Genomic DNA, 13,092 nt, shown 5'->3' on the forward strand with positions numbered 1-13,092 from the left:
GATCACAAAATAGATTCCTGGGGTGAATAGATTCTGTGTGGCTGCCGTTGCACTAACTACACCCACTTGGAGTCAGATGTCATTTCTTCTTCAACCTAACTTGTACCGAAGGCACTGTAAAATGTAGTCACCCAATCCTCGTTACACTTTAGTATAATTTTAGACATTGAATAGATGTCAATATCTTGGAATGGGTGAGATACTGCAAACCAGAGAACACGGCTGAATAAGAGAGATGCAAAGAACAATGGCCAAAATTTCCTCACCTCCTTCCTCACACTGGTTCGAAGAGAGGGATGAAACTATATTGATGGTTTTTACTGGGGAACTACTGAGAAGAAAACTCAGAGACAATCGAATGTGAGCAAAGGTATCTCTGTACTACTGAAGAGAACAAATGATACTTATGTGCTTTCATCCCCCCCCCCCCCCTAATTAATCCTTCTCTGTTATTTAACTTGGGCCTCAACCAAATGATATAGCATTTAGGGGAAAATATTAAACTAAGCAAACCAGCATTGGAAGTTAAGATGGAGAAAATCTCCACAGCTACCATATATTTTCCCCTTGTGCTCAAGTAGGTTGGAACAAAGGACAACTACACACTGCAAAAGATCAACATGCTGAAAGTGATAAACTTGGCTTCATTGAAAGTATCAGGCAGCTTCCTAGCTAGCAAGGCTACGATGAAGCTAACTACGGCCAGAACCCCATATATCCCAACACACAGTAAAACAGAACCATGTATCTTTCATTACATTCCAATATAAGTTCTTCAGTGACTGAGTGCATGTCAACATCTGGGAATGGAGGAGACATTGCTAGCCACAGAGCACAAATTCCTCCTTGGACAAGGGAGTAGGAAAGAACGATGGAGTTGGCCAGTCGTTTCCCCATCCATTTCCTCATCCTGCTTCCTGGTTTGGTAGCCATGAAAGCCAGGACCACAGTGATGGTCTTTGCCAGTATGCACGAAATGGCCACTGAAAAGATGATGCCAAAGGCAGTTTGACGGAGGAGGCATGTCCCCACCTCAGGCTGGCCAATGAACAGCAGGGCACAAAGGGAGCAGAGCAGAAGGGAGATGATGAGAGTGTAGGTGAGGCTCCGGTTGTTTGCGTTGACAATGGGAGTGTTCCAGTAATTTATAAATGTTCCCAACACCAGAGCTGTGATAAAAGAGAGAGACAGAGCATAAAAGGCTAAGCTGTGTCCCAAGGGTTCTTCGTAAGACAAGGAAGAGATCTTTGGGAACACATACATCCTGGGTTTTGCTTGGAAATTTTTCATCTGGGCATTTGTCTGAAAAAAAGAAAACATTCAGGTTACAATCAAGATATGAGGGGAAACATACAAACACATTGTACCCATTTCTTATGATGTGTCAGAATATTTTCACCTTAAATCTTCTGATATTCAGAAATCTGGCAGGGAGATTGTGATAAGAATTACAGCTCTTTATGCTGCTAAATGGTCTCTGGAGTTGTAAGGTCTGGAAGGATTAGAGCTTCATTGGACAATTGGAGGTAAAGTGAAGCCTCTAGACTTCCCAGTGCATTACGTAAGTGTCATTCATGACATAAAATGAAAGTTGGTGGCCTTCTTTTCCTTCTGGGAATACTCACTGAAGATCAAGGAACAATAAAATGAGCAACTCAGCCCCAAACACAGAAAGATGTCTTCATTTCTCATCAGAACTTTCCATCATTATTCCTTTGAGACAGGGAATCCATATACACATCAGATTATGTCCTCCTCAGCTGCTTCCTCTAAGCCTTTATCTCCCAGTCCCCACCCTTGCGAACAGTGTTCAAAATGTGAACCTATTTAATCACCGTATGTTTTTGTTTTTAAAAGCATGTTCGCATGGAACACCGTCAACCTGACTGCTGAGTGTGTACATGTTTCTTACCCTTCTGTTCTGAAACCTTCCCTTCTGGGCATGAGATGCAGTCATAGCAACAAAATTCCTCTCCCTTCTTCACTTGCTTGCTGTAGCCAAGATGGCAACTCTGACTACATACAGAAATAGGCAGCACCTAATCTAGAAAGTGGCATGTGAGAAAAATTATTTTCAGACTGATTATCTGGAATGTTAAAGTTATCTGTGTAAATTAAAGGATCCATTTGTCCATCTGTGGCATGCATAACACCTCAGAAAATGAATCTAGGAGTCTCAAAATTGGCCACAGGTTTCAGGGTGGCCATGGCAGTTGCATTAACAAACTTGAGGGGAATTAGAACATCCTGGCCCATATAATCACTAGGACCACCACCCCCAGTGTTTTTTGTATTGAAAGTCATTTCTTCCTTTGAAAGGCATACGTCCTCCGAAAATAAGCCTAAGAATATGAAATTTGGACTTCCAATTAGGATGACGGGTGATGCCATAACAAAAATGAAGGGTATAAGGAGATCCTGGCCTGGGTTAGCTGCAGAAGCCCCACAATGCTATTTGCTATGAAAGTTAAGTGTGCCTGGGCAGACATGAGACATCCAAAAATAAAGCTAGGACCCTCAAAATTGTTCACTCCTTGTCCTGAACAATTACATGGGACAGGAGATGCAATGCCAAATCCTGTCCCATGTAATTGCCAGAAACACTGGTTATCTCCACAACACACACCTAGGCACACACACGAAAAAGCAGTATTTCCACTGGAGGCTAAGGTTGTCAGTAGCAGGCATAACTCATCCAAAAGTAAAGGTTCCTGCCTCAGAATTTCAACTGGCTTCTGGGTGATTGTGGGAGTTGCAGTGCTAAACATGAAGGAAATCAGAACATCCTGGCCCCTGCCATCTGCAGACACACACACACATACCTGTTTTTTGCCTTGAAAGCTGCAGCTATCTGTGGCAGGCATAACTCATCAGAAAATAAAGCTAGCAGCTTTAAAAATAGGGGACTGGCTTCAGGATGATAATGAGACTTCCAATGTCTAAAATGGGCATCACACCACCCTGGAATAGATTTTCTCCAAAACAAACCTTTAGCATTTGCAATGGAAGCCAGCAGTCAGGTCAGATAAGAAGGGTGAAATAAAATCCCCACTCTAACAAAACAAAAGAGGTTGAACCCTGACCTATCAGAGCCTGTGTGGTGTAGTGGTTAGAATGCTAGATGAGGTTCAAGGGGATCCACTCTGCCAAGGAAGGTTGCTGGATGACTTTGGCCCAATCATACCCTCTCAGCCAGACCAATGTCACAGGGTTGTTGTTAGTATAAAACAGAGTACAGAAGAACAATGTAAGCCTCTTTGTTTCCCATTTTGGAACATTAGCCCATGGTGGGTTAATACTTTTGTTATGAATCTAATTTTGGGAACTGTCTGCAAAAAGGGATCATTGCTCTTGCTGTTGTTTCCCCCAGTATTGCTACAGCTCTGTTGGCAAGAGGCAAAACTGCTCATTCAGTATTCTAACTACCATCATATATGGCGAGCGCTGGGAGCTTTAGGGTTGGAGAGTGGAATGAGCACAGGTAGAGGTCCCAGTTAAAGACGTGTGAAAAAACTTACACACATTTTGAGGCAAATTGATAGCAAAGCTTCACTGTATCTTAGGATATTTGGATGTCACCCGCCACTTCCCCCAAATCTATGTTTGTGGTTGCAGAAGACAGTGTGTGTCACAAAATCATGAGCGTAAATATGCACTTTCACATGAAGGAGAATGTATCTTCTGAGTAGATTCCCACCCACCCCCTTTCCATAGCAAGTAACATACCAGTTCGGTATACTTTATAAAGGTATTCTTATTTTATATTTGAAACAAGAGAGGAAATGCTTTGAAGCCTAGATATTAGAAAATTGGCAACAGCTGTGAAGGAAAATATTTATCATTTCTCATGTGGGTATTTTTATACCCTCAGCATATTATGTTATATTAACTCATGCAAACAAGCACACCAGCACCAAAACCAGATTACTGAACATTTATTTTGTTATCCAGGAGTGTTTATGTTTACAGAAAGAGATCTATTAGTAAATAGCTGTATCGCAAGGATACTGTTTGCTGTTGTCCAGTCAAATTTTCCACACCCCCACCCCATCTGAGACTCATTGCTCATCTATGGCTAAAAGGCATCTCAAACCAGCCAAGCTGGTTCAAACTACTTGGTTGAACCAGCTCAGCCATGTTATCTCTGCCTCGCTGATGGCGAATGCTTGTTTTAGAGCAGCCTGGAGACCCATTCTCCCAACCTTCACCCTCTGAAAGGATTGGTTTGAGGCAAAAACCCGGTTCCTAATGTCATAGCCAGCTACCAACTGCCCATTCTTGTTGAACGAAATTTGGTCCCCAGAGCTGTTGTTAAAGGCAACCCCTCTCAGGAAGTGATGGAAAAGAAGGAAAGGTTTAGAAGGAAAAGAAGAAAGGTTTAGAAAAGGCAGCAGCTGCGCCACAGTGATTTGGATCTCTGGCTGCCCACCCCTGAAATGACGACACAATACAGAAAAGCTTGGTTATATTTATGTTTAATATTTATATTTATATAACAGCTTGGTTATATTTCACCTAACCAATGGATTTATCAGCTCTCCCTCATTGCCTTAGTGTGAGCTAACCTATCTGAAAAAGGGCTACTGGTGTTACTAGCCATCTCAAACAAAGAAAAGAAGGGGGAACCCCACAACTCAACCTGAAATATACTGTAGATATTACAAGGGTTAAGCTAAAATATATTCAAAATAAATATTTATTAATATGCTGTGTACACAGTAATAAAATTAAAAACAAAAGGTCTGAATGTCAGGTTACGCAAACCTTTAGATAAGCTGTAACGTTCTCCGAATACAATGGATAAACATATCAAATGACCAACAAAAGACCAATCTGTATTGGCCATTTGACTTCAATTATAGATTGATGATACACACATCAAGAAATATTGTCAACTTAATACCAGAATATAACACCAATGAAGAGCTTTGTGTGAGTGCAATTACCATAAGAAGGGATCCATGGCCTGCTGTAATAATTTATATCATACCACACAATATATGAGATAACACCAGGGCAGAATTCATACATATTGGGTTTTGGATGTGTGGGTTTGTTTATTGCAGAAGTGTGTATTATTGACCACTGAGGAAGTCCCTTGGGCTGACATGCATATGGCCTTGTGTTAGTCATTTGACGTGTTTATCAACTGTATTTGGAGAATGTTACTGCTTATCTAAAGCTTTCCTATGTAGCCTGACATTCAGGCCCTTTGTATTTAATTTTATTAATATGTACACTGTATAATAAATATTTATTTCGAATATATTTTAATGGTTTCTAGCCATTTCACCATGACTCAAAGCTCCAAAGGGTATTGCTGCCACCTAGGGCCAAGCTACACATGACGAATGACACTTGAACGGCAAGTGTATTTCTCCCTGTTCACTTGCCCTCCACTCAATCCACTTGCCGTTCAAGTGTCATTCATCATGTGTAGCTTGGCCCCTAGTGTAGATTGAGAAGAACTGCTCCTTCACCACCATACTCCCCAACCTCCAGGATCCGCTCATGTTATGCCTGGCATGTTATGCCTATTCATAAAGTCTGGGGAAATATAGCTTAAATTATATAGCTGGTAATTTTCATTGAATGGTGTCATTTTGTGTCTGCTGGAATATAGCAATGTCTAGTATACAAAGAAGAAGACAAGATCCTGTAGAGGTCAGCAGCAAGCTCTAGATAGACAGAAATGTCAATTCTAATAATAAAGGGTTTTTTTACCCCTTTAATCAGTGCAGTGGCCTGAGTGCTGCAAAGACATTCTGCCAACAATGTCATAGGCTGAAAGATCTATTATTTAAATGACAGAAGCACTTTCTTTCACCTACAATAGGAAACTATATTGCTTTAAAAATAGGACATAATGGGATACATTTAAATAGTTTAGGCTTTATTTCTGTTTGCTGTGGGTGGGGTTTTTTGATGATGTGATAAATAAATAAATCCAATAATAACTTGTTTAGCTTATAGTCTTGCTGCCCTTTGAACACCCTGCCATCCCCTTAGTCATGGCAGTTAAGGGATGATTTGTTTCCAGGTCGCTTAGAATAAGAGAAACTGTTGTTTTGCAATATCTACCCTAAGCCAGAAAGAGTGATTGCTAGACAAAGCTATACAATTCATGTGTGTGGAGACCAGGCATTACCAGTTTAGACCTCTCTTTGTAACATCCCGCTACCACCACTCTTTTGTGAATATAAAAGCATCATCTTAATGGATGCACACTGCAGTACATCTGATGATGCGAGCTCTTTCTCATGAAAGCATATGCTGGAATAACCTTTAAGATGCCACTGTACAACTTCTTATTTTTATCACAAAAATACTTGGCCATGCAAATATATCTCTGGATTGCAGCATACAACAAAGAGTTACATACTTCACCCTTAGTTACATGCTTAAACCTTCCACCTTACTAGCTGTTCCCTGACATTCAGTTCAGGCCGTAGCAAAATTATGTAGTACTTGGGGAAAAAGATGCAACCCAGCAGCCCAGCACTAGAGGCTAAGATACAGAAGATCTCCACAGCCACCATATATTTCCCTTTAGTACTCAAATAGGCTGGAACAAAGGATAACCAAACACTGCAAAACACCAACATGCTGAAAGTGATCAATTTGGCTTCATTGAATGTGTCAGGCAACTTCCGGGCAAAGAAAGCCACCGTGAAGCTGACAACGGCTAAGAAGCCCATGTAGCCTAAGACACTGTAAAACATAATCACGGACCCCTCATTACACTCCAATACAATTTGTTCAGCCATTGAATGCATGTCAACATCTGGGAATGGGGGGTATGTTACCAGCCACACAGCACAGAAGCTTGCTTGGAAAAGGGAGCAAGAAAGAACAATGGCATTGGCCGGTCTTTTCCCCACCCACTTCCTCATGCTGGATCCTGGCTTGGTGGCCATGAAAGCCAGAACCACAGTGATGGTTTTTGCCAGCACAGAAGAAATAGCCACTGAGAAGTTAATGCCAAAGGCAGTTTGTCGGAGTAGACATAGGACCTTCCCAGGAGAGCCAATAAACAGCAAAGCACAAAGGAAGGACAGCAGGAGGAAGATGAGCAGAGTGTAGGTGAGGCTCCGGTTGTTGGCTCTGACAATGGGAGTGTTGTGGTGCTTCAGAAAAGTACCCAGTATCAGCAACGTAATCAAAGAAAAGGAAAGAGCAAAAAAGGCTAAAGTGATCCCCAAAGGTTCTTCATAGGACAAGAAACTTGTATCCTTGGGAATACACAAATCCTGGTTTTCATTTGGATACTTCTCATCTGGGCATTTACTGCAGTCATTCAGGTCTGGAAAAGGAAAAAAAGAGTGGTTTAAACCAAAATGTTAAAGAGGTCATAAATCATTGTAGGGGCATAGGAAAAATGGTTCAGCCAGTTGAGATCACAGAGCCCTCTTTAAATGGAGGTTCTAGTAACCCACGATTATCAAGCAATAAGCAACCAACTTCTATATAGATTGGAGAATCACAGTAGCCGTCAAAGAAAAGTCCAAGTAAACCCTGTAGCAGTAGTCAACTTCACAAAAGAATGAATAAAAATGGAGTGGACCAAAACTAGTCACAGTGACAAGATGAAATTTTTGAAAAGTCAAATGGTGGTTTTGGCTCATTCACCTCCTTCAGTTCTGGCTGTTGAATATGTTAATTCACACAAAGGCCCATACATATCAGGATCTTCTCTCCTCACCAGATTCTTCCCAGCCCATCTTTACTGAATTTTGCAATCATGTTTCAAACCCTAAACAAAGCTAACCGTGGATGTGATTTTAAATCTATAGGGTTGATAACCTTGTACACCATTATTCTTACCCTTCAGGTCTGAAATCTTCCCTTTAGGACATGGGGTACAATCATAGCAGCAAAATGTCTTCCCTTCTTTCACTTTCTTGCTGTATCCAGGCTGACAGCTCTCCGTACATACAGAAACAGGTTGTGTCTAATCCACAAATGGGAGAGGAGGACACATATAATTACATTGAGATTAATTAATTAAAATCTTTAATGTTCTCACATCACCATCATATAATCATTATTCATAATATTAAGGAGAGAATTTAAAAATGTATTTCAATGGTATCCTAAGCAGAGTTACACCTTTCTAAGACCATTGAAGGCTATGGGCTTAGAAAGGTGTAACTCTGGCCATTTCCACACACGTTGAATAATGCACTTTCAATGCACTTTCACAATCCTTTGGAAGTGGATTTTTTGTTCCACACATGGAAAATCAGTTTCAAATGTTCACTAAAGAGTGTTGAAAGTGGATTATCCAACGTGTGTGGAAGCAGCCTCTGTGTACAATGGAAAGAAGCAATAGCCGTGACCAACTAAGGCAGAATGAATAACAATTCCAAAGAAATAATGCAAAAGTTACTTTATAAGAAAGTTAATAGAATATAAAATAAACTCTAAGTGGTCAAAAGCTGGCACAAATTGCTAACAAGTGCCCTGTGGGAGTGAATTACAGCTGCAATATGCAAAATCAATGCTTGCACGCCCCACAAAGTCACCTTGAGTAACCACAGAGTAAATAGACAGAAATTTACAGTAGCTATACAAGCTTACAAATCAAAATACATATACAGCATTTTACATGGCAAACACCAAGTGACTAACCAATAAATATTTGAAAATACAATCAGGTTTGACCACAAATGTTCAGTAGCTATACAAGCTTATATATCAAAATTCATATACAGCATTTTGCATGGCAAAAATCCAGTGACTGACCAATAAATATATTTGAAAATACAATCAGGTGTAACCGCAACGGGTTAGCTAGCAAGGAATCCCATTTCAGGCATCCCTTTCTTCCTGGCCATTGCCATTGTGCAAGCTGCCAGCATGCATGAATCTTGACTGTGACTTTTCTTGAGATGCTGTAACTGCCAGGAAGAAGGGATTACCTGAAACAGGATTTTCCCATTTTCAGTGCAAGCATAGTATTTATATTAACATCACTTTGTTCTATCAGGACAGAAGTTCAATGTTTTTCAATGCTATCCTAAGCGGAGTTACACTTTTCTAAGTCCACTGAAGACTAAGGGCTTAAAAAGGTTTAACTGCATAGGACGGTGCTGTTAGATCCCCTATTCCAAAACATCAACTTATATATACAACTGCAGAAGGATTTGAACAGAAGTTATGAAGCTTCATTCTTTTCATCACTTGAACTTTGCTGTGTTTTCAGTGTAAGTATATTATTTATAGTGCTGTCTAATTAATATCACTTTGTTCTGTCAGGACAGATGTTCAGTGCATGTGAAGAATTTGGGGAGACTTGTCCATGCTGTTGGACCCTACCTGGTTAAACCAGCTTGGCCATGTTATGTCTTCATCATTGATGGCAAATGGTTGTTCTGGGGAAGCCTGAGGATCTATCCTGCCAACTTTCACTCTGTGAAAAGTTTGGTTTGAGGAAATAATCCAGTTCATGATGTCAAATCCTGCTACTATCTCCCTGTTCCTGTTGAAGAAAACTTGGTTCCCATTGCTGCTGTTAAATGAGATATCTCTGAGAAAGTGATGGAGCTAAAAAGAAAAGGAGAAGATTTTAGAAAAGATTGAAACTAAGTCACAGAATGTCTCACAGTATTACTTTGGGCAGCTTTCTCTATGTATTTTCCCCCGATGTGATTTGTAAAAGTTGCATATATAAAAAAGAGGATAGGACATTTTGGAGGTCTCTCATTCATAGGACTGCCATAGGTCAGAGGCAACTTGAAGGCACATAACACACACACACACACAAAATAGAACAGAGGTCTAACACATGAGAGTCAGTTTGGAGTAGTGGTTAAGAGCAGCAGGACTCTAATCTGGAGAGCCACTTCTCCACTTGAAGACAGCTGGGTGACCTTGGAGACCCACCCATCTCAGGGTGATTGTTGTGAGGATAATAATAACACACTGTAAACCGCTCTGAGTGTGGCATTAAGTTGCCCTGAAGGGTGGTATATAAATCTATTGTTGTTGTTGTTGTTGTTGTTGTTGTTATTTGTTAAAATGAACAAAATCTACATAAGTGCAAGTGACCCTTTTTCCAAAGAGGAAAAAACAACACATGCCAAATGAAATATGATCTAGAGAAAGGGAAAGGAAGATGAATATGTGGCCACAATACACCTTTGGGCATATGGTTTACTAGTCTGAGCTGAGCTAAGTCACTCATACAGAAATGGTGCTGTCCCATATTTGCTTCCTCTGACTTTACCTGCCATTGTTTCTGGCCTGACAAATCCAGGCTTTCTCCATTTGCCATTGCGCTATGCTTTTTTTGGTATGACTTGATGGCATGTACAGCATGGGCCACAGCATAGACAGCATTGTAGATGCTGTAGCTGTGGCTAGTCATGCTCATTTCAAAAAAAGATCCTGGAAGGCTCTCCAGCTTCTCCTCCCCAGTGCAGATATCATCAGTCTCCTGGCGCTGAACTGAATTTGGGAATCTGCAAATGAAGGCATGCTGCCAGAAATCCCTCATAAAACCATCTCCTTTTGAGTGGGAAGGGTTTATGCTTCCAGCAAATTGTTGAAATCCTGGAACGTCTTTGGAATGAACTGTGAAGGATAGAGCACCATGGATGATATCTGTACTCCATGTTCTTTGAAAGGCATAAGAAGTAAACTCCATCTGAGATGTCATGATCCATATTTTACCCTTTGTATTCCACCGCACAGTGTCTTTTTCTGAGACATACGGCAACCATCTCAAATCATTGACGGAATAAGATTCTCCAAATACCAGAAATACACTGGCTGTACTGCCCATTATCTTCTCATGAATTTTAGCACCATGTCCAATCATGTCAGAAATTTCCGTGACATAATGTGATTTAACACTTCTTTCTATGAAGGCAAAGCAGATACCATGCTGGGAAAATACTGGGAGCAACGTTTGCACAATTTTTTCCCCATTTTCATCATCCATGATAAAGATCCCAATCCATATCCACTTGAAATGCAACAGTAAAGAGAGAATCCCTGCATACTGAAGGGATTCATTAGGTACCATGTGGTAGATGGAAGAGCCTGAAGTTTTAGCCTTCATTACTGGAGCAGAGCCATATATGAGCTGCAAATTGTTTATAGCATAACAAGACAAAAGACAGAAAATGTAAGAAGACAGAGCCATATATGAGCTGCAGATTGATTATAGTGTAAGAAGACAGAATAATAAATGCATTTCTACTTTCTGCCAAGGTTTCAAAGAACCTATATATTATGTCAGTACACATTAGAACTATAGATGGGCACAAACCAGGGGGGGGGGAAATGAACCATGTGGTTCGTGGTTCGTCAAATTTCACAAACCATGATCCACGAACTTTCACAAACCTAGCCCCCGGTTCGCAAACCAGTTCATTTGGTTTGTGAAAATGTCACATCCAGGTCAGAAAATCATCACTTCTGGGCCAGCAGAAGGTCACTTCCAGACCAGCAGAAGGTCACTTCCAGGTCAGCAGAAGATCTGCAGGAAGTCCATCCCCTGTTGCCTAGGAAACTGATTGACACCAGGCTGTCTGCAGTGACGAGCAGAAAAATGAACCAAACGAACCAGCCTAAAGTTCGTGGTGGTTTGTCAGAAATGGGATCTGATGAACCACCGGTTTGCGAACCACGAACCAGCTTGGTTCGTCATAAATTTTGGTTCGTATTTTGGTTCATGCCCATCTCTAATTAGAACAACTCTATCAGGTAAAAAAAATGTGTTATTCCTATGCTAGAGTCTCTGAGGAGCATTGCGAATTGAAATTCTTCTAATTTCTCATTACCAAACTTCTCCCTGAAATCCAACAATCCTTTTCTTTTCCTCTTTTTAGGAATTTGGAGTCAGTTTCTAACCAATTCTGTTTTGATCAAAGAGCAATTGGAAGAGAGGATGGGCAGGAAGGGAGGTTCTGCAGAATTTCAGAATTTCACTCTAGATGCTTGGAGGCAGGCAGTGTCTTTCCAAACCTTCCTGTCCTTCAGCTAGAGCATCACATGATGGTGTGTACCATAAAACAACTTAAAGGGCTGAAGTTACAAAAGAGTGCATTGCTTTATCTACAAAGAGACATTAAAGATAACCCCTTTTTTAAAAAAAGAACAAAAGAAATAAAGGGACCTAAAAAAGTGAATTTCAGAGAAAGAAAGTTCCCTTCCCATAACAACAGTAGCTGAGAGCATAATAGCTTGCTTAAGGGAGAATTCCTAAGGAATTTTCTGCTCAGGAGAGAGTCATCCTGTGAAGTCAACAAGCTTACAACAGTATAATTCTGCTTAGGATCAGACTGTCTATGTCTTATAACTCACTTTAACCCACACACTACTCATGTCAGAGAAATTATTTGCATAATGAAATGAATAATGAATAATGAAACCTACTGGAAATTTTGAATACTTTTAAATTATTGTATGAAATGTTCTTATAATCTGCTATGAGGTACTGTAGATAACCTCCTACCTTATCCAATATTTGGTTAACCACTGGGACTACATCCAGGTGCCTTGCCAACCTTTTCTCAGTTATAAATGAAACTTTAAGACCATTTTTGTTTGTCCCTGTGATGGACTCAGTTTCAGATGCTGAGATTTCCAGTCAGTGAGCTATGATTGACATGTTTCCTCCCCCCCCCCCCACCATGTGCATAGCCTGAAATGGCAGTTGGGGATGGAATGTTGAGGGGGCTATCAGTTGGAGCTGGAGAAAAAACAAGAGAGTGAAAGGGAGTTGAAGCCTGGCTTTTGACCAGAAAGGGTCAGCTAGAGAATCTTCTGTGTGAGGAAGTAACGTTTGTGAAGCACTTTTAGTCTTTGGACTAAAGTGGGAAAAATCAGCACTAACTCCTACTTAGACTTGAGAGATCTGGGAATTATAGTGGGCCAAGGTAGGTGGTAGAAAGGAGTCTCCCCTTCAGTGCCAGGAACAGGGTTATAGCTCATAATAACTATAACGCTTGCCCAGTATCTAGTAAGGGTCTGTCTCAGTGGAGCACCCTTAAGTCTGGAGAGGAGAGAAAGTCATGCTCTGTCTGTGCTTTAAAAGTGAAACATTTGTGAAGTTGTGCCAACCTCTCAAAAATACCAAGTGTT

At 40.7% G+C, this 13,092-nt stretch overlaps 1 protein-coding gene across 1 annotated transcript; it reads right to left on the reverse strand.

Annotated features, from left to right (window-relative positions):
- Positions 1-6,401: 6,401 nt before the first annotated feature.
- Positions 6,402-10,660, reverse strand: LOC129339496 (vomeronasal type-2 receptor 26-like). The gene is made up of 4 exons (XM_054994075.1): positions 10,229-10,660; positions 9,319-9,546; positions 7,825-7,951; positions 6,402-7,303 (listed from the first exon to the last, which is right to left on the reverse strand). Exons 1-4 carry the CDS (start codon positions 10,658-10,660, stop codon positions 6,402-6,404), a joined length of 1,689 nt encoding a protein of 562 aa, XP_054850050.1.
- Positions 10,661-13,092: the final 2,432 nt, after the last annotated feature.

The sequence above is a fragment of the Eublepharis macularius genome, chromosome 12, assembly GCF_028583425.1.
Source record: "Eublepharis macularius isolate TG4126 chromosome 12, MPM_Emac_v1.0, whole genome shotgun sequence".
In the NCBI taxonomy this organism is placed as follows: domain Eukaryota; kingdom Metazoa; phylum Chordata; class Lepidosauria; order Squamata; family Eublepharidae; genus Eublepharis; species Eublepharis macularius.

Coding starts and splice junctions, on each gene's coding strand:
- LOC129339496 (XM_054994075.1), bottom strand. CDS start 10,660: ATGACATCTCAGATGGAGTTTACTTCTTATGCCTTTCAAAGAACATGG. Junction 7,952..9,318: donor GGCCAAGCTGGTTTAACCAG/GTAGGGTCCAAC, acceptor TTTGTGGATTAG/ACACAACCTGTTTCTGTATG. Junction 7,304..7,824: donor GAAGATTTCAGACCTGAAGG/GTAAGAATAATG, acceptor TTCCTTTTCCAG/ACCTGAATGACTGCAGTAAA.